This window comes from Rhinoderma darwinii, chromosome 3, assembly GCF_050947455.1.
Source record: "Rhinoderma darwinii isolate aRhiDar2 chromosome 3, aRhiDar2.hap1, whole genome shotgun sequence".
Classification (NCBI taxonomy): Eukaryota; Metazoa; Chordata; class Amphibia; order Anura; family Rhinodermatidae; genus Rhinoderma; species Rhinoderma darwinii.
This window is the reverse complement of record NC_134689.1, coordinates 291723385-291744843: the sequence shown is the minus strand read 5'-3', so window position 1 is coordinate 291744843 and position 21459 is coordinate 291723385. Positions and strand designations below refer to the sequence as shown.

General features: G+C 40.6%; 1 protein-coding gene across 4 annotated transcripts in view; it reads right to left on the bottom strand.

Annotated features, from left to right (window-relative positions):
- The window catches only part of PDE8A (phosphodiesterase 8A), a 322954-nt gene that overhangs the window by 223964 nt on the left and 77531 nt on the right, over positions 1-21459 (bottom strand). The window contains exon 1 of one of the 4 annotated variants that reach the window (XM_075858060.1): positions 17191-18300. The exons of 1 other annotated variant lie outside the window; for it this stretch is intronic. In XM_075858060.1, coding sequence (XP_075714175.1) covers positions 17191-17445 — 255 coding nt within the window. In that variant the 5' untranslated portion in view covers positions 17446-18300. Of the gene's footprint in view, positions 1-17190; positions 18301-21459 lie in introns of those variants that run through there. 2 more of the 4 variants (XM_075858061.1, XM_075858063.1) reach the window with 2 other exon arrangements.

The following is a 21459-nucleotide window of genomic DNA, read 5'->3' as shown; positions in this document are numbered from 1 at the left end:
TGCATCCGTGCTCAGCACTGTGGGACGCGATGTCACGCATCCCCCATAGTTCAGAGTCTATGGAGGGATGCGTGATGCGTGAAAAGATAGGACATGTCCTATATTCCCACGGACCCTTCACACGGTCCGTTGAAACAATGGCTGTGTAACCGGCCACATTGAATCACATAGGTCCGTGGGACGGCCGCTGTTTCAACGGCCGGCCCACGGACGTTTAACACGCTCGTCTGAATTAGGCCTTATTTTGTTATTTAATCACATCCCCAGCCTGCTGCCAGCCTTTTTTTTTTTTTTAGGTTCCAGGAAACCCATTTAAAAATGTACAATCAAGAAAAATTTCTCATGGATATATAAAACATAATGTTTTGTGAAACTAAACTTTCAAAGCATGAGCAAAATTGTGAATATTTAACATTCCTGAAAGCAGGAATACATTTTATTTTACATTTTGTGGAACAAATCAAGGCCAATGAGACACAACAATTGATAAGTTAACATGCAGAACTGTTGAATTTCTAGGTTTATTCACGCAATGCCTCACCATTGCCCTATTATTTTTGTTCATATAGATAGAACATCTTGTGAAAGTGAAAAACGCAGTGCTGTGATTGATGTTCTAAACATGGAACAAGAGAAAACAAAACAAAATAAAAAACCCCTCGTGAATACAATAGTGGTCTTCTGTCAATACATTAAAAAACCTATTTAGCCATTTCTGATTTTTGGGACACTGGATGACATTAGGGTGAATTCACACAGAATATTTGTTGCAGAATCCACACCAAAACTCTGCAATAACTTACAATATAAGTGAATGGGGTTATAACAAACTCCATCTACTTACAGCGTAAAAGATTTTTCAAATCCTCAGCATACCCAACCGATTGCGAAAGCACAGCAGATTTTCATTGCGGATTTGTAGGAAAAGTTCAATAGAGTAATATTTGCTTTGTTTGTGAACCCAGCCTTATAAGTCCAAAATATATCATCACACAGCTTTACCAGACTCCTCAATGACATATTTGCCTAGTTATTCATTGACAGATGCCCTGCCCATATAACGGCAAAGGAATACTTGTTATCATCCAGGTTTTCCTAAGAAATAGACCTTCTAACAACTTAAAGGCTATGTACAATTTTGAACTTTTTTTTTAATGTGATTTTAGGCAACTTTTAAATTGTTCCTTTTTTTTTTGTTTTTTTTACAGCTTCTATGTATCTTGTATACACAGAAGATGTATCTTGCCGTCGAAGCCAAATCCGTCAGGTCAGTTGGACTGACGACTAAAAGCTGGTCCTGACCTGACGGATTCGGCTTGACGGCAAGATACAGCTTCTATGTATACAGAATACAAAGAAGCTGTATCTTAAAAAGTCTAACTTTTTTTAAATAAAAAACAATTTAAAAGTTGCCTAAAATCACATAAAACATTGTTCTATTATATATATATAAATTTATTCAAAGGTGTAAGTATATAGCTTTTAAAGGTATTGTATGGTTAGGGGGATAAAATCTCAGAAACATCGCCACTCTTGTCCATGGCCTGTGTCCATTATTGCAGCTCAGCCACAATCAATCTCTAGACACTTTTCTTACAGTGAGTGTTTTCACCATGTCGTACAAATATCGTTTTAGTTGGGCTAGGTTATAGCACGTGAGACTTTTAATGGACACTAACTTTTCATAGCTTGTGATGTGCTAATCTAATAGTATAGCGGATATCTAGCAAATTTGCAATGGAATTTCTTAAAAATGTTTTCTGTTTTAGCCTTGCAAAGTCTGTATGAAGTTACTACCACTAGGTGACTCCCTCCAGGTTGTCATGAAAATTCTGTCTCTAGTTACAGAGGAGACGGACTGCGTCTCTCTACTAAAGCTCCATGTACCCAGCATTAGCGCTTACATGCAGCTTTTTTGTTATTATTGAGAGATACTTGCAACAAACACTAGACAACATAGGGCAAAGCGACCATGGAGTCAGAGGGGACTGAGGAGCATGACTATTTTTAACTTTTTGATTTAAACTCAGTTGCCCTTTAAGAATGATATAAACATGTTACTACTTCTGATAACATAAGGCTAAGTTCACACTAGTGTTGTATAATCCGTTACTCTGATCCATTTTTATATTAAAATTACTGATAAAAACGGATCAGTTAAAAATCTCATTGAAATCAATTGGACTTTTAATTGCATTCGTTTGCTTCTGTTATGTTAGGCTTCGTTCACATCAATACCGTAGTCTATGCTATTAATTCCGTCAAAATGACGGAGCCCTTGCACAACTGAGACAAACGGAAACTATTGGCACCGGATCCATCACCATTGAAATCAATGGTGACGCAAACGGAAACCTATTGTTTCCATTTGTTTTTAACCCCTTCCCACTTTTGGGCGTGACTGTACGTCCAAATTCAGAGTGCGTTCCCGCACACGGGCGTACAATCACGCCCTGTAGATTAAGCCGGCACAGGAGCTGTGTGCGCTTCATTTTCAGCGGCTGTCAACTGTAATACACAGCTGACATCCTGCTGCAATGGCAGTTACCGCCGATTGCAGCCATTTAAACCCTTCAATGCGACTGTCAATGGTGTCCGCCGCATTGAAGTGGTTGACAGAGGGAGAGAGCTCCCTCTGTACTCCCCGGCCGCCCCCCGCGATGGAGCGCAGGTGGCGATGGTTGCTATGGCAACCAGGAAGCCGTTGCTAGGCTTCCTGGTTGCCCAATACGGTAGCCTATTAGGTCCTGCCTGAGGCATGACGTAATAAGCTAACTGTCAAATGAAGAATCACAGTTACAAAAACACTGCACTACATAAGTAGTACAGTGTATTGTACCGGGGATCAGAAGACCAGATCTTCAAGTCCCCAGGTCAGTATGAAAAAAAGTGAAAAAAGTAAAAAAAAAGGTGAAAGAAAAATAAATAAATAAAAGTTTTAACTAATAAAAACAACACTTGCCCTGTTTCCCTGATCAACTCCTTTATTATTAGAAAAAAAATGAAAACATGAAAAAAACCTATACATAATAGGTATTGCCGCTTTAGGAACAGCCTGATCTATAAAAATATCACATTATTTTTACCGCACGGTGAACACCGTAACATTTTTTAAGAAAAAACAATGACAGCATTTTATTTTTTGGTCATCTTGTCTCAAAATTTTTTTCATAAAAAGTGATCAAAAAGTTGCAAGTAACGAAAAATGGAACCAATAGAAACTACAGTTCGTCACGCATAAAACAAGCCGTCCTGCAGCGATATCAACGGAAAAATAAAAAAGTTATGGCTGTCAGAAAATGGCGACACTAAAACATGATTTTTTTAGAAAAGAGTATTTTTATTGTGGGAACGTTGTGAAACATAAAAAAACTATATAAATTTGGTGTCGCTGTAATCGTTTCGCCCCGCAGAATAAAGTTAACATTTTGTTTATACAGTTTATACAGTAGAATTTCACTAAATACCCCACATCGTCATTTGCTGGACCCCACAGGTGGACCCTGTAGATGCAGCGGAGATGAGGAAACTTTAGGGCCTTGTGCTGCTCATAGGGCTAGTGAAGAAGTCAAAGATTAGGCAATACTGGAGCGCAGATATTTTGTATAATACCCCAAAAACCCGGCCTGTGCATAAAGGATTGGTTCAAAGTGTACCCCACCAATCCATGGATTTTTCATTCACCCCATTATTACATCATCCTATTATGCCCTGATGCACTCCACCCAGTTTACATATACCCTGATGTACTCTGCCAAGCTTACATATACCCTGATGTACTCCACCCAGCTTACATATACCCGGATGTACTCTGCCAAGCTTACATATACCCTGATGTACTCTGTACAGCTTACATATACCCTGATGTACTCCGCCCAGCTTACATATACCCTGATGTACTGCGCCCAGTTTACATATACCCTGATGTACTCCACCCAGCTTACATAAGGCCCCACATTATAAGCTGAAATACCAGTAAAACACCAAGCAAAATCTGCGCTTCAAAAGCCAAATGGTGGTCCAACTGAGCCTAACAATTTATGGGATGTGTGTCTACGGTGGTACAAGCTGGGCACAACACATTGGGCACTGAAATGGTATATCTGTGGAAAACGGCAATTTTTAATCTGCAACATTTAATGTTTACTCATTTTTGCAAAACACTTGTGCGGTCAAAATGCTCACTACACCCCTAGATAAATTCTTTGAGGGATCTAGTATCCAAAATGGGGTAATTTTTCGGGGGTACCACTGTACTGGTACTATAGCTCAATGCAACATGGTGTCAAAAAACGAATCTTGTAAAATCTCCACTACAAATACTAAATGGCGCTCCTTCCCTTCCCCTTGCTGTGTGTCCAAATAGCAGTTTATGACCACGTGTGGGGTATTTCCCTACTCTGAAGAAGTTGCTTTACAAATGTTACGGTGCTTTTTCTCTTTTATTTGTTGAGAAGATGAAAAATTTTGAACTAATGCTGCGTCTTATTGGAAAATAATGTAATTTTTCATTTTCACTGCCCATTTGTAATAAAATCTATGAGACACCTGTGGGGTCAAAATGTTCACTACCCCCCTAGATGAATTCCTCAATGGGTGTAGTTTGCCAAATGGAGTCACTTTTGGGTAGTTTCCACTGTACTGATACCTAAGGGGCTTTGCAAAAGCGACATGGTGCATGGTGCAGAAAAACCAATACAGCAAAATCTGCTCTCCAAAAGCCAAATGGCGCTCCTTCCCTTCTGAGCCCGGATGTGTATTCATACAGTACTTTATTACCACATATGGGGTATGTCCATACTCTGGAGAAGTTGCTTTACAAATGTTGGGGTGCTTTTCCTCATTTATTTGTTAAAAAAATTCTGAGGTAAAGTTACATCTTATTGGAAAATAATGTAATTTTTCCTTTTCACTGCCCAATTCTAATGAAATCTATGAAATACCTGTGTGGTCAAAATGCTCACTACACCCCTAGATGAATTCCTCAAGGGGTGTAGTTTCCAAAATGGAGTCACTTTTGGGGGGTTTCCTTTGTTTTTGCACCACAAGACCTCTTCTAACCTGACATGGTGCCTGAAATATAATTTAAGAAAAGGAAGGCCGAAAAATCCACTAGGTGCCCCTTTGCTACTGGGGCCTTTGTTTCAGGCCCGTAGCACACTAGGGCCACATGTGGGATATTTCTAAAAACTGCAGAATCAGGGCAATAAATATTCAGTTGTGTTTCTCTGGTAAAAATCTTCAGTATTACAGGAAAAATTGATTAAAATGGAATTTCTGCAAAAAAAAAAATGAAATTTGCAAATTTCCCTTCCACTTTGCTTTAATTCCTGTGAAACGCATAAAGTGTTAAGAAACTTTCTAAATGATGTTTTGAATACTTTAAGGGGTGCAGTTTTTAAAATGGAGTGATTTGTGGGGGTTCCAAATATATAAGGCCCTCAAAGCTACTTCAGATCTGAACTGTTCCCTAAAAAAATAGGCTTTTGAAATTTTCTTGAAAATGTGTGAAATTGCTGCTAAACTTAGAAGCCTTGTAACGTCCTAGAAAAATAAAAGGATGTTCAAAAAATGATGCAAACATAAAGTAGACATATGGGAAATGTTAACTAGTCACTATTTTGTGTGGTATTACTATCTGTCTTACAAGCAGATACATTTGAATTTAGAAAAATGCTAATTATTGCAAATTTTCTCTAAATTTTGGTGTTTTCACAAAAAATATTTAAATTATCGACCAAATTTTTCACTAACATAAAGCACAATATGTCACGAGAAAACAATCTCAGAATCGCTTGGATAGGTAAAAGAATTCCAGAGTTATTACCACATAAAGTGACACGTCAGATTTAAAAAATGAGGCTGTCACTTGGTCCAAAAGTGGCTGCGTCCTTAAGGGGTTAAGCAGGGTCCCATTCTGATGGAAAACTCAGACGGAACGTCAGAACGGGATCCGGACGCAGATGTGAACGAAGCCTAAGGCGCATCGGGACTCCTTTCACGGAACCCTTAAACAATGGTGACAAACAGAAACCATTTGCACTGGATCCATCACTATTGAAATCAATGGTGATGCAAACAGAAACCTATGGCTTCTGTTTGGATTCCGTTCATGGGTTCCCCTAACGGAAAGCTCAGACGAAACCCATGAACGGAGTCCAAACACAGATGTGAACGAAGCCCAAGTCATCAGTTTTTTGAAGGATATAAGGCCATGTTCAGACGTGGCGGCATTGCTCTTGAATTCCGCTGTGGACAGTCCGCAGTGGAATTTTGTAACAGCCGATTTTTACATTTGTTTCTATACATTTTTAGGAAACTTAGTACAGACGTTGCGGTAGATAACTGTGCGGAAATGAGGCTGCGCTACAGAATTTCCCCTCTGCAGCATGCTCATGACGTTGCGGAGAAGCAGAATTTCACTGCGGATTTCAGCCTTTGCAATGCAAAAGCTGAAATCTGTGGCAAGTCCGCTGTGATATCTGCAACGTCTGAATTACCTGTCAAATATGCAAATGTTGGTGCAGATTCGTGGCGTAATTCCACCGAGTCCAGGACTTTTTTTTTCCGTTAAAAAAAAACCAGATGTCTGATTTTTAACATAAAACTGATACAAAACGGATTGTAATCAGTTTTCATCATCAGTTACAAGAAGCCTTTTTTTGATCTGCCCATTTGTAGACAGCATTTTGCAAATCAATTAAAACTCTATTGACAGGAAATCACCTCTAGTGATAGGAAGAAACTGGAAGGGACCCCATCAGACATTCTATTGCCATTTTGGAGCTGCATCTACAAAAAGTTTGGTGAGAAAATATTTTTTTTTTTAGCTTTGTCATAATGGTGTGAATTGATGAATGTACTCATACTCATGTACACTACTCATCTATAGGCCCCAAGGAATCATTCTGACAGGGTTCCGTCGTTTTGACGGAATCAATAGCGCAGTCGACTGCGCTATTGATTCTGTCCGAAACAACAGAACCCTGTCACAACGGTGACAGACGGAAACCATTAGCTAGGTTTTGGTCACCATTCAGTTCAATGGTGTGGGAAACGGAAGTTTCCGTTTGACTTTCTGCTGAGGGGTTAACCCGATGGAACCTCCGACAGAACCCCTCAACAGAAGGGCAACGGTGATGTGAAAAGGCCCTAATCCATTAAAAAAACTAAAAAAAAACAAACGGACGATTTACCATCCGTGTGCACAGGGAAGACAGCTGTCCTCGACAGCGGACACTCCCCTGTTGCCGGTCAGTGGTCCATCGCCACTGATTTCAGCAATTAACCCCTTAGATGTGGTGATTGATTGCGATCGCCACATCTAAGAGATTTTTAGAAGATCGGCAGCCCCCACAACACGATTTCGGGGGCTGCCGATGGTTGACATGGCACAATGGCCTTCGGGTCTGCCATGTACGGAATCCTATGAGGATCAGTTACCGGCTGGTCTTTATAGGCTTTCTAATAACGTCACTGTCAGTGTCAAACTGACAGTTGGAATACATTACACTACATAGGTAGTGTAATGTATTGTAGACGCAATCAGAGCTGCAGGTCTTCAAGTCTCCTAGTGGGATTAAAAAAATAGTGTAAAAAAAAAAGTTCATAAAAATGTTTTAAAAAGTCTAAAAATAAAAGATACAAGTTATAAAAACTGCTTTTTTTTCCTAGAAGTCTTTTATCATAGAAAAAAAATGAAACCGTTAAAAGAAAATAAGTATTTTTCCCGCACGGTGAACACCACAAAAAAAAACCAAAAAAAAACATGCCATAATCGCTATTTTTTTGGTCACCACCCCTCACAAAATATAGAATAAAAAGTGATCAAAAAGTCGCATGTACCCCAAAATAGTACCAATTAAAACTACAACCCATACACAGCTTTTTTGACTGAAAAATAAAAAAAGTTATGGCTCTCGGAATATGAAGACACAAAAAATTAAATTAATAAAAAAGTGATTTTATTGAGCAAACTCTGCAAAACGTAATAAAACTATATACATATGGTATCGCCGTGATCGTATCGACCCGCACAATAAAGCAAAATTGTCATTTATAGCACGTGGTAAACTCAGTAATAAATACATTTAAAAAGACAAAATTACTGTATGGTTTTCAAAAAATTTTTGGGAAAAAGTGATCAAAGAGTTGTATGTACCAAAAATGGTAGCAATAAAAACTATGGCTCGTCCCACCAAAAATAGGCCCACACACTGCTGAATCGACCACATAATAAAAAAAAGTTATGGCTCTCAGAATGTGGTGAAACAAAACAATATTTATTTTTTTAACTCCAGTTTTTTCTTTGCAAAAGTAGTAAAATATAAAAAATTTAACCCAAAACAAAACCCAAAATCCAATGGAGGAACAGTTTTTTTTCCCCAATTTTAGCCCACAAAGAATTTTATTTTCAGTTTCCCAGTACATTAAATGGTACTTTAAATGGTGTCAATAAAAACTATAACTCCTTTAAATGGTGTCAACAGAAACACCACTCGATTGATGGAAAAAGTTATGGCTCTTGGAAGGCAGGGAGTGAGAAAAGCAAAAAAAAGGATCAGTCCTGAAAGAGTTCATTAATTTCTAATGAAAAAACATTTATGACCACATATGGGGTATTGCCGTAATTGTGAGAAATTGCTTTACAAATCTTGGGGTGCTTTTTCTTCTTTAACCCTTGTGAAAATAAAAAAAAATGCAACATTTTAGTGGAAAAAAACTTTGATATTCATTTTCACGGGCTAGTTCCACTAAATTCTGCAAAAAACCTGTGGGGTCAAAATGCTCACCATACCCCTAGAAAAATTCCTTGAAAGGTGTACTTTCCAAGATGTGGTCACTTTTTGGGGGGTTTCCAATGTTTTGGCACCATGAGACCTCTTCAAACCGGACATGGTGCCTAAAATATAATCTAATAAAAAGGAGACCCCAAAATCCACTAGGTGCTCCTTTGTTTCTGAGGCCAATTTTTCAGTCTATTACCGCACTAGGACCGCATGTGGGATAGTTCTAAAAACTGCAGAATCTGGGTAATAAATATGGAGTTGCGTTTCTCTGGTAAAACATTCTGTGTTACAGAATTATTATTTTTTATTACAAATGAATTTTTGGAGGGGGGAAAGAAATTTGTAAATCTCACCTCTACTTTGCTTTAATTCCTGTGAAATGCCTAAAGGGTTAAGAAGTTTTCTAATTGCTGTTTTGAATACTTTGAGGGGTGCAGTTTTTAAAATGGGGTGATTTATGGGGGATTTCTAATATATAAGGCCCTCAAAACCACTTCAGAACTTAACTGGTCCATGAAAAAATAGCCTTTTGAAATTTTCTTGAAAACGTGAGAAATCGCTGCTTAAGTTCTAAGCCATGTAATGTTCCAAAAAAATAAAAGGACGGTCAAAAAATGATGCAAACAAATAGTAGACATACGGGAAATGTTAACTAGTGACTATTTTTGTGCGGTATTACTATCTGTTTTACAAGCAGATACATTTAAATTTAGAAAAATGCAAGTTTTTGCAAATTTTCTCTAAACTTTGGTGTTTTTCACAAATAAATACTGAAATGAATCAACCACATTTTTCCACTAACATAAAGTAGAATATATCACGAGGAAACAATCTCAGAATCACATGGATAGATAAAAGCATTTCAAAATTATTACCACATAAAGGAATACGTCAGATTTGAAAAAAAATCCTGTGTCCATAAGGCCAAAACAGGCTGCGTCCTAAAGGGGTTAAAGTGTACCTCCAAAATTTGCCACAAAAATAATAAAATACATATAAATAATGTTTCTACCTTATTCCTGTTCTGAGTTATCCCCTTGGTCCTGTTCCACACAGGGCCGCACCGTCCATGAGGCGAGATAAGCGCCATAGGACGCAAGTACAATTACATGCATATGCGCAGAATAGGAGGGCACATTCTGTGACCTGCCATTCAGAGCCTTTCAGTGACGCAAGCGGCATGACGTCATTGCGCCACTTGAGTCGTAAATAGGCGCTGAATGACAGGGCAAGTCATTCTGCCCTGCCAGTTAGCGCCTCCCAACGACGCAAGCGGCGCTATGACGTCACCACGCCGCTTGCGTCCTTCAGCTCGACCAGACCTGCGTTGCCACAGGACGGCGCGGGAACGGGATCAGATGAATATGTAAAGTTTTTTTTTCTTTTAAAAGTATGAGTGGCATTATCTACAGGGGGCTCTATGTGGGGCACAATCTACAGTGGGGGCTATATGTAGCGCACTATCTCCAGGGGGATCACAATCTACAGGGGGCACTGTGTGTGTGTGTGTGTGTGTCAGTGTATGGTGCTATTATAATTAGAGGTGCAGTGTGTGGCGCTATTAGATTTAGGATTGTAGTGTGTGGCACCATGAGAACTTTATCTTCGTTTATAGGTGCAGAAATGTTTGAAAAGTGAGAAGCTGCAGACATCTGGGCAGCAAACTGCAGAAATGGGCTGGTGCTGTATATATGTTAGAGCTTGGTTCTGGTACTGTAATTATATAAGATATATTTATAATAAAATTGCAGGGCAGATGGAATGGTTTTCAATTCATTGTATATTTAATGGGTACCTGTCAGGTAGTTTTAACCCATTGAACCGCCACCATGAGGTAACACATGACCTGACAATATTTCCAAACATTCCCCTGTATGTTTTTTTCAGATGCAGCAAAACCTATAAAATCAACTTTTAAAACGGCGCACACTATATGCTAATTACTAATTAAAGGGTCAATGGGGCGGTGCCGCTATCCTGAAGAGTCACATAGTCCTGCCTCCAAACCCACCTTTCCATGATGGACTTACATCTCCCTGGCTGTTATACATTACCAGCAGCCTCCTCCAACTTTCTCACATGCGCAATTGCCTTGTACTACTTGGGCACGCACCGTGCAGCGAGGTGTACTCTGCCAGGCTTCATTGAGCACATCCGCAAGAGTTGGCGGAGGATGGTAGTGATATAGAACAGCCAGGGGGATGTCAATCAAAATCTGGGGGGCGCAATTTCAATTTTCGCCTCAGGGAGCAGAAAACCTGGAAATGGTCCTGGTTCCACCCATAGATGTTCATTCAGCTATGGGTGGCTGTGCAAATGGGCGGTCACTTCCAGGAACTGACGTGAACTAGGGCCCTTTTACACTGGCCAATTATCGGGCAAACGAGCTTCCACAGAACGCACCTTCACGATCACTGCCCTGCGTTAACAAAGCAACGATCAGCCGATGAACGAGCTGATCGTATCGTTTTAAACACCTTAAATATTATCGTTGTCGGCAGCACATCTCCATGTGTAAACAGGACATGCTGCGGACATGATAGAAATGTATGGGGCAAAAAAATAAATAAAAATGCATGGGGACGAGCCATCGTAGTAACTCGGCAGCACATCCAATCAGCGTTTAGAAGCTCCTGCTTCTGTCTCTCAGTGGCCAGCAGCGACCGCTTTTCTGTACTAACAGAAGCCTGCACCGGGAGCACGCGCACTTCCAGCGTGGCTCCCAAGATGCATCTGTTCTTCTTAGAATCCATATCCAGCATGTTAGAACTGGATACAAATTCCACTTCACAATGAGCGTGCAGAGCGCAACTAACTGCGGGCAAACCAGAAAGAGATCGGATTGAAAAAGGGACCACAGGAGGAAAACCAAAGGATATCGGTAATTACTATACATTATAATTATACATCATAATTACGCTTACATTTTAAATTAGAAAACAGCAATGAAAAGTTGAAATACTTTACAGGTACGCTTTAAACACAATACAGAAGTAAGTTGCACTAAAACTAACTATTCAATATAATGATCCAGGGAAAGTTCAACTTAATTTTCAATCCAATTAAAATGGCAACTATTTACCCCTATTAAAATAAAATAAAAATTGTAATTATAAAAAGTGAATAGATTTATAAATAGAGCCTTTCTCTGAGGGAACTGGGGCCTCCATGTGTACAGGAACTTTTTATATGGAATTTCCCTAATTTGGAAGCATATGAATTATATTGCATAGAAATGTGGTTCCTACCTAAGCAAACAGAAATAATTCAGAATAAGCTATGGCCTGGTGATTGTACTGCATATGTAGGTGGTCTGTGTGGAATAAAAGCCAACTGTTCCCTGGTAAATACAGATCTGCTGTGTAAATTAGGCTTTGCAATAAAAATAAAATACAAAACTGAAAAATAAAATCACAATTTTAGTACATAAGGTACCAGCTAAGCTTAGTTTGGGATTCCACTGGGCTTTTTTGCGTTTTTGTACCGCAGCATAAAAAAAAAAAAAAAAGAAAGAAGAAACATTTTTTAAAAATGCATGCACTTTTTTAAATAAGTTAGTAAACATTGTTTTTTGTTTTTTTTTTAGAGGCGTTTCAACAATAAGGGCACATTCAGACGTGGCAGAATTGCTGTTGAATTCCGCTGTGGTCAGTCCGCAGTGGAATTCTGCAGCAGCCGTTTTTTTATATTTGTTTCTATACATTTTTAGGAAACTTCGTTCAGACGTTGCAGAAAATAACTGTGCAGAAATTAGGCTGCGGTGCAGAATTTTCCCTCTGCAGGATGCTCATTCCATGGCGGAGAAGAAGCAGAATTTCACTGCAGATTTCAGCCTCTGCAATGCAAAAACTGAAATCTGTGGCAAGTCCGCTGTGATATCTGCAACGTCTGAATTACCTGTCAAATATGCAAATGTTGCTGCAGATTCATTGCGTAATTGCCCCAAATCTACACCAACGTTCGCAGTGGAAAAACTCCGCCACGTCTGGACATGGCCTAACCCTGTGGAGACGCAGACAATTTTAGTATTTTCATCAAAAAATTTTCCTCTTGAACTTCCAGAAGCCAAAACATAGCTTGTATTTTTTTGCAAGACGAATTTTAGTTTTTAATGGCACCATATAATGTACTGGTAATATAAACATGTTATCTTTATTTTGCCGGTCAATAGGATTACAGGGATTACATAGGATTTATATAGTTTTTTTAAAGGTACTAAGACATAAAAAAAACTATATAAATTTGATATCACTGGATACTGAATGCTTGACAAACTGTGTAAGGGTTAATTCACATGTTACGGTCGTGAAACATCCAAAAACCGCATACGTTTTTACCCAATTTGACACGTCTTTCAATGCAAATGCAGGAAAAAAATTCAACTGTATTAAAACAGCGCACCAAATTTCAACCTTCAACATGTTCGTGGACCCTAAAGGCGGTGTTCACATGTGCCAAACTGCATCATTTTGATGGGAATCATTTTTTTTTTTTTTAAATCACTGAAATACTGCGCCATTTTGCTGCTATTTTTGCAAAAATCGCAACAAAATATTGCAGTTTGCATAAAAATACTTCATTGTGAACACAGTGGCTCCACATAAACAAAGAAACGCAGCAAAAACACCTTGTGGAATCCCAGCTTTACAGGATAATCCGAGATTGACTAATTCATGTTAACTTGTGATTTCGTGAGAAAGGTGACAAATAAACAGCAGCTGCATCAGGCTTTAACCCTATCTCTACATCACACGTCTAATATAAAACGTCACAGTATTTCATTAGAAAGTCACAAAGAGCTGTAATGGAAGGGTTAATAAGAGCACGGACTACTCCATGCCTGGGAAGTTGCCGCGGACTGCTGAGGATGTGTCAATGTTATTTTCCCAGCAGTGCTCTTGGAATTTCACATTTCTTCATTTTGTAGTGACAGACCATGTGAATTTGCATTTTCTGGGCTTCCCCTTGTTTTTATGTGAGCAGAAGACAGGGTAGGCGATACAACTTACAAGAAAGTTTGGTCACATGACTAACACCTTGCAAAAATCTTTCCTCGCTTAAAAAAAAAAAAAAAAAGTGTCAAACTTGTTAGAGAAAGAGACTACATATTTTAGTAACGGCTGAGCGGGAGGAAATTTTAACTTGAAGTATAAACAACATATCATAAGCAAAAATAGCCGTTCCTACCAGGGACTGAACCGAGTAAGGGTATAGTCATTATTCACACACAGCAAATACGTTGCAGAAATTTCTGCAACTGAAAATCAGTTCCATTCATCTGAATGTGGTGGTTTCTGCAGCAAGCACATGGATTTCTACAAGTTCCATTCCGATAAATGGAACCGATTTACCAGTCACAGAAATTTCTGCACCAAATCTGCTGGATGTGAACATACACTATATGTACAAAAGTATTGGGACACACTTCTCAATCATTGAATTCAGGTGTTTCATTCAGTCCCAACACCTTTGGGATTAACTAGAACAGAGATTGTGAGCCAGGTCCTCCCGTCCAACATCAATGTCTGATCTTACAAATAATCTTCTGGATGAATGGGCAAAGATTCCCAGATACACTCCAAAATCTAGTAGAATTGTCATAAAAGCTCCTGTGGGTGTAATGTGTAGGCGTCCCAATACTTCTGTCCATATAGTGTATACTAAGGCCCAGCTTCACAAATGCATAAGAAAATACTGCAAGCAAAAAAAAGACCAGAGACTGACTGCAGAATATCCAGCGTATTACCATGAAATCCTATTATCAACAGATCTAGTATTATGCGGAGCCAGTAAGATAGAATCAATGATCAAGGTAGATATGGGCCCCATACACTGTAGGCCTTGGGGGTCCAGGCAGAAAATTCATGGAGATGATTTGACTTTTAAAGAGTATATGCAATTTGACAAAACCTAATATGTCAGAGACACCTATCAGAAGTTTTGATTATTGGGGGGCCAAGTGCTGCGACCCCCCCATCATCCCTAAAACTAAGGTACAGAAGCTCTTAGCTGAGCGCTCCGACAAGTGGCTCTGCGCCTTCGGTTTAGAGATGGTGGGGGTCTTAGCAACCGGACCCCCACCAATAAAAACTTGACATGTGTCTCTATGACATATCAAAAGTTTTGTGAAAGCGCAAGTTCCTCTTTAATGGGTCAGCAATAAGAACTTTTTGGGACAAACTTCTAGGCTCAGGATTTGTCCAGCCCATACCCAAGATACAAGTCTTTAAATAAAGGCCAGGTTTACACGCCCAGATTCCGTAAAATTCTGATGATTCTGAGGATTGTGTATGACTGTACAACGCATATTTACACAAAGCAATGGATTCCCTTTTAACATTGACCGGCAGTTCACAATGGGAGGCCATAAGGATAGCAGAACCAAGTCTGTCAAAGCAGCAGAGCGATGGTTGTCATTCAGCGCAATGGGGAATATTAACCAACGCAATAGATGCATTTCCTGGCGCAATCGGATTGAAATAAATGGTTAAAAAATGGCTGAAATTGTTTTTTTTTTTAAACTTGCTAGGAAAGGAGGCGTGGTTCCAAGTCACATGCAGCGCAACTTATTTACAAAAAATACAGCCAGTAAGGCATCAGGAACTGCGCCATATGCCTCAAATGGGGTGTGCCATGCTCTGCAATCAAATGACATACCCTCTGTGGTTCACCCACATTACTAAATATGCCCCAACCTGCCATATTAGCATGTGATTAAATCTATTGTGTTATAGCTGCGTACAGAAGAAAAAGTTATATTGGAAATTCGGACCTGCTACATCTGTGACTGTGGGCAAAACATGAATGATCTTCGGTAAAAATAATGTACATGTATAATCCAAATATAGATTCTTTTCCTGTACATGATACCCAAAATTTGCCCAGATTATACTGTTTAGTACAGGTTCATTTTGGCTTATGAAATATATTTACGTAATACGCCCGTGCTCACACGTCTCTTCCTATCAAGCCCTTGCTTTATATTGGTTAAATGTTTTCTGCATCTTTCTGTGAATAGGCCCATAGACTGATCTTCCCAAATATTTTGGCAATATCGAGGATACAGACCACAATATATTCAAATGTCTGATTTCATATTGATAATATTGTACAAAAGAATTTTAAAAATATCAACAAGTACATAGATCGTGAATCCCGGCAACATAGGCCTAAACCAGAAAACATCTACATACAAAAATCAACCCAGGTCATCCAACAAAGCCACAACACACAGCGCAAAAAACCCTCCCCTGTAAATATAGTCCTGGAGCTGTCAACGTGTTCTAAAGTCTATTCAGCCAGTTTTTCCAGTTATGTCTGTTTTTGGGGGAAAACTGGGTGACAACCAATCCGGGTGCCATTACAACTGACAGATGTCACCCTGCTTTGCCAGACTTATGAATTACAACTCTGCCTAGTTATGCAATAATAAATCCCCTACTTCTATATCGCGGCATAAATAGGCAGATTTGGCACGGGTGACAACCTCGGTAGGAGCTGCAATGGTGGCTATGATAGAAGTCACCCAACTTTCCCAGAAATAGATAAAACTGATAAAAAGTTCAAATGAATTGTCTACTATGCGGATTTCCTATTCCTGGTTTCTATCCTTCAATCCTAAAAGTGAATGGAGCCAGACATCAAGTTTCTCCAGCTAGAATTACAGTCGGAGGCGAAGCGTTCTGCAAGCACTCGGTAATCTAAGTTCCAGCGTGATTCTCTCTCTTCTCTCTCAGGCCTATGAACATACAATACTGGCTTTACTATGAAAGAGACAGTCTGCCATGAGAATAATTTGCATATTCCCTGGTTTCCTATCCATCTAACAGGTTGACAGCTCCTAACAAGCAGCTTTTCTTTCCATTTCATTCGGATATTATTGACCGGTGCCAAAAAATACCTATACAAATATCAATATTTACCTGCTGACGTAGAACACGGGCACAAACATAAACCAAATAAAATACCACTGACATGTATTACACCCAAAGACAGGGTGAAGCAGGCCCTGTAATCAGAGGAAGATATTACATAGGATTTGTTTTTGACAGCCCTGTGCCCAGGACGCCCCATTGGTAAACATATGCCATGCATGGCACGCTCATTAGCAGAAAAAGTCTGATGAATTGCCCGTGTGACAAATAAGGAAGCAGCACATAGTCTAGGAGACCTCGCCAGTGGAAGGTGGCATGAGATGGCCCTATGGAAGGACTGGGATCGAGGGTATAGAGGAATTACATGGCTTGGATTATGGATGGTTTACTTGGTCATAACAAGGCAATCAGTTGCACAAGAAAAGTGCTGTCACTTGGCAGAGCATTAACCCTCACCCTGCCGGACAGGCCTACGCTGGCAGGCAATCTAGGCCCTAGGTTGGTATGGGTGCCCATCCTGCTGTTACCTTCACACTGGATCTGCTGCTGGGCATCTCTGCCTCCATGCTCTGGCTGTTCTCCCTCCTGTCTTTCTTAGAGGAATTAGCCCTCACCTTATAAGTGGATGTGTTGGAGGATTTAATGAATAATCCAGGGACTGAGTTGGTTTGCTGAGACAGTACAGTGTTGGTCTGATGTGGAGAGTTGGAGTCGTCAGACTCTTTGCCACTGTGATAAACCACTCTGCTGTCAGAGATGTGAATGCTTGGAGCACAGCCCATGCTTTGATGCCTCCTTAGCCAAATCCAAACCACTACTGCTGCCTTCAGTCTCTGCTGCCAATCAATGGCAATGCGTGGTGTCCTGTGCTGCTGCCATGTCCCTCTGCACAAGCAAAACCAAAGGGATGAGAACTATCCTGCTATCAGAGGACGGGATCCCGAGTCAACTGCCAAAAAATAGGGACATGTAGATCCCTGCTGCGGTGATCGCCTCTCCTGTGCAGCAGCATCAGCATGGCAACATTGTATCCACGGATCAATGCATGTGAACGGCTGCACAGGCGAGGAAGGATGCGGTATCCTCTCGTCTTCCACGCCCTGTGCCCTCTGTGCGTTATCCTTCCCCGGCTACAAGTTGGACATGAGGGATTTCCCCGGGGTGCATGGGTGAGTACAAGGCACAGATGTTCCTCGGTGTCCCCTCCACGGCTACAAAGTCTTCGTGGGGACCCTGGGACTCCTCCTCATCACCATCATCATCTTCAGGCTGCGGAGGAGGAGGCTTATTTACATTTGCACACTCCGCTCTTCTTGGCAACAGGAAGATTCCCCCCTCCCCGCCCCCTGAAGACCGCAGGGAAAGACCTGCAGCTCTATCCGGACGCACATACCCCGCTAACTGCGCTGTGGCCCTAGAGGACGTGCGGTGTCACAGCAGATGTCAACTACCACACTAAGATGCCCCAATGAATTAAAATGGCGCTCTTATAGTAGCAGTCGTGTGCTATGTGCAGCCAGCGCGCCTGTCATTACACCCCGCAGTGCTGCAGTCTTCACTAGGACTGCACCGCTCTCCCCTCTGCCTGTCCTCCTGCCCTCCTCTCGGCTCTCTCTCCGTTTTACTCCTCACCGCCGCCGCTCTCACACAAGCTACAGCCAATGAAAGCGCCGCAAGCGTATGACCTCCAGCCTTTACTGACGTAAATGTAAATTAGATCAGGGGGAACCAATCACAATCGCCGAGAGCCGGTGTGGGCGTGGTAAAAACTCGGAGGGGAGTTTAAATGGTTCCTCGTCCTCGATGCGCGGCAGTTTCTGTCAGAGCATCTTACGTCGCTCATATCATTGACTGCACCTTGTGTGTTGTGTTATCAGCATGTCACGGATACGTTATGATGTTTTGCTTGCTTTACGGCACAATAGTATGGTATATAGAGGCATGGTGTTGTTACCTGATGAAACTTCACCTAGTATTTTTAATTTGACGCACAACATGCGACATGTTAAAAAAAAGTTCTCAAGATTATTCCTGCAGCATGTCTGACAGAAATCACGAACAAAATGCTGGCTCTTTTAACATTTCTTAAGATTAAAGGGGAAATTCATTCAGAATTCTCTACTTACATGTCACAGATACTTATGAGATCACATTGGTGAAGCTTATGATCTGGCATTGCCACTGATTTCCCCAGTCATTTTCAGTAACAGCAAGCTGTGAGCAGTGTACAAGATTTTACAAGATTCTTGTCTTCTTAAACCATTACTGGAGTGTCACAAGTTTTGATTGGTGGCGGTAAAGATGCTAATACTCCCACCGATCCCTAAGGCTGTGTTCACACGCTAAACTAAGAACGGCTGTAAAATACAAAGCTGTTTTCTAGGGAAAACAGCCTCTGATTTTCAGCTGTTTTTTTATGCATCAGGTGTTTTTTAAGGCTGTTTTTGGAGCTGTTTTTCTATAGACCCAATGAAAAACAGCTCAAGAACTGACATGCACTTCTTTTTACAAACGGCGCCTATAAAAACGCCCCGTGGGAACGAAACGCAGTTTTTCCCATTGAAATCAATAGGCAGATGTTTGGAGGCGTTCAGCTCCTGTATTTTCAGCCGTTTTTCGGGGCGTTTACGGCCTTAAAAACGGCTGAAAATAAGCAGTGTGAACATACCCAACAAGGCTGAAGTGCGGGGCCTAAAGCTGTACCGCTATGACGTGTCAAACGTTTTTAAGATGACATGCACTTTTTATCACTTTTTATACCCTTCAAAACAGCTGACAGCGCTATATAGAGAATGGGGAGAGTAGTGTAACCATACCTGAGGTGATGATCATGCAGATGTGCTGTGCCCAGGGGTCTCTTCACTAGATCCTCCCCAGCCTCTCCCCTCTGATCTGAGTAACAACTCTAGCTGCTGATTGGACACTAGAGCTGTCACTCACAGCACTGCACATGAAGGGGCCACCTCCATAGCACTTGCGATTGCGGCGCCAGGGACATTAAAACCTGGATTTCTCAGTCATGCAACCTGCATGACCATCACCCCGGGTATGGCTACACTGCTCTCACCCTCCTCTATATATCGCACTCAGCCGTTTTGAGGGGTCAAAACTGCTGACAGGTTCCTTTACCCACCATGCACACGACCGTAAAAAAAACTCAGTTTTTGCGGACCCATTCACTTCCATTGAACGCGGATACCTTTCCGTATCTCTACGGCTGGGTGTCCGTGCCGTAGAAATGTTCATAAAATTATGGAACATGTACATGCTTTTGCATTTTGCGGGCCGTGCTCCCATACTTTATATGAGATTACGGGCAGGGCCGTGTGCATGGGGCCTTAACCCCTTAATGACCAGCCTATTTTAAACCTTAATGACCAAGCCATTTTTTACGTTTTTCCATCGTCGCATTCGAAGAGCTATAACTCTTTTATTTTTGCGTCGACATAGCTGTATAAGGTCTTGTTTTTTGCGGGACAAGTTGTATTTTTTAATAGCACCATTTTTAGGTACATATTATTTATTGATTAACTTTTATTAACTTTTTTTTGGGGGGGAATAGAAAAAACCCTGAAATTTCGCCACTCTTTTTCGCATCTTAAATCTACGCCGTTTACCGTGTGATATAAATAACACAAAAACTTTATTCAGCGGGTTGTTACGATTGCAACGATACCAAATTTGTATAGTTTTTGTATGTTTTACTACTTTTACACAGTAAAAACGCTTTTTTTTCAAAATTATTTGTTTTTGTGTCTCCATATTTGAACGTTTAACGTTTTTATTTTTTCGCCGATGCGGTTGTATGGGGGCTTTTTTTTTGCGGGACGACTTGTAGTTTTTATTGGTACCATTTTGGAGTAGATGCAACTTTTTGATCACTTTTTATAAAAAATTTTTTAAGTCAGGATTCACAGAAAACAGCAATTTTTCCATAGTTTTTTATTACATTTTTTACGGCATTCACCGTGCGGGTTAAATAATGTAATAGATTTATAGTCGGGGTCGTTACGGACGCGGCGATACCAAATATTTTTTTATTTATTTTGTTTTTTTAATAGTAAAGCATTTTGTAAGGGGAAAAGCTGGGTTTTTCATTTTTTTTCACATTTTTTTTAAAATTAACTTTATTAAACTTTTTTTTTACTTTTTTACTAGTCCCACTAGGGGACTATAATATGCGATTCTCCGATCGCTATTATAATACACTGCAATACTTCTGTATTGCAGTGTATTACTGCCTGTCTGTTTAAAACGGACAGGCATCTGCTAGGTCATGCCTGCGGCATGATCTATCAGGCATTCATGACAGGCAGACCTGGGGGCCTTTATTAGGCCCCCGGCTGCCATAGAAGACACAGACACTCGGCGATCTTATCGCCGGGTGTCGGTGGGAGAGAGAGGGAGCTCCGTCCCTCTCTCCAAAACCACTCAAATGCGGTGCTCGCTATTGCGCACCGCATCTGAGGGGTTAAACGGGTGAGATCGATACTAATATCGATCTCACACGGCAGAGCAGGGACGCTCCCAGCCCTCAGTTGCCTCTAGCAGCCGAGAGCAGGGAGATTTGACGGCTCCCTGCTCTGTTTACTCATCCTGATGCAGTGCCGTAAAAAGGCATATGCATCAGAATAAAGCCCGTTAGTGGCCGCTGTTAAAAGGCGTATTGGCGGTCACTAACAGGTTAAATACTATATACTGCTCTTTTAGTCTGGAAATCAGCGACAGTCTAAGACTTCATCAAGATGGTTTTCTCCCATATATCAATGACATATCAGAAAATAATTTGAACTCAA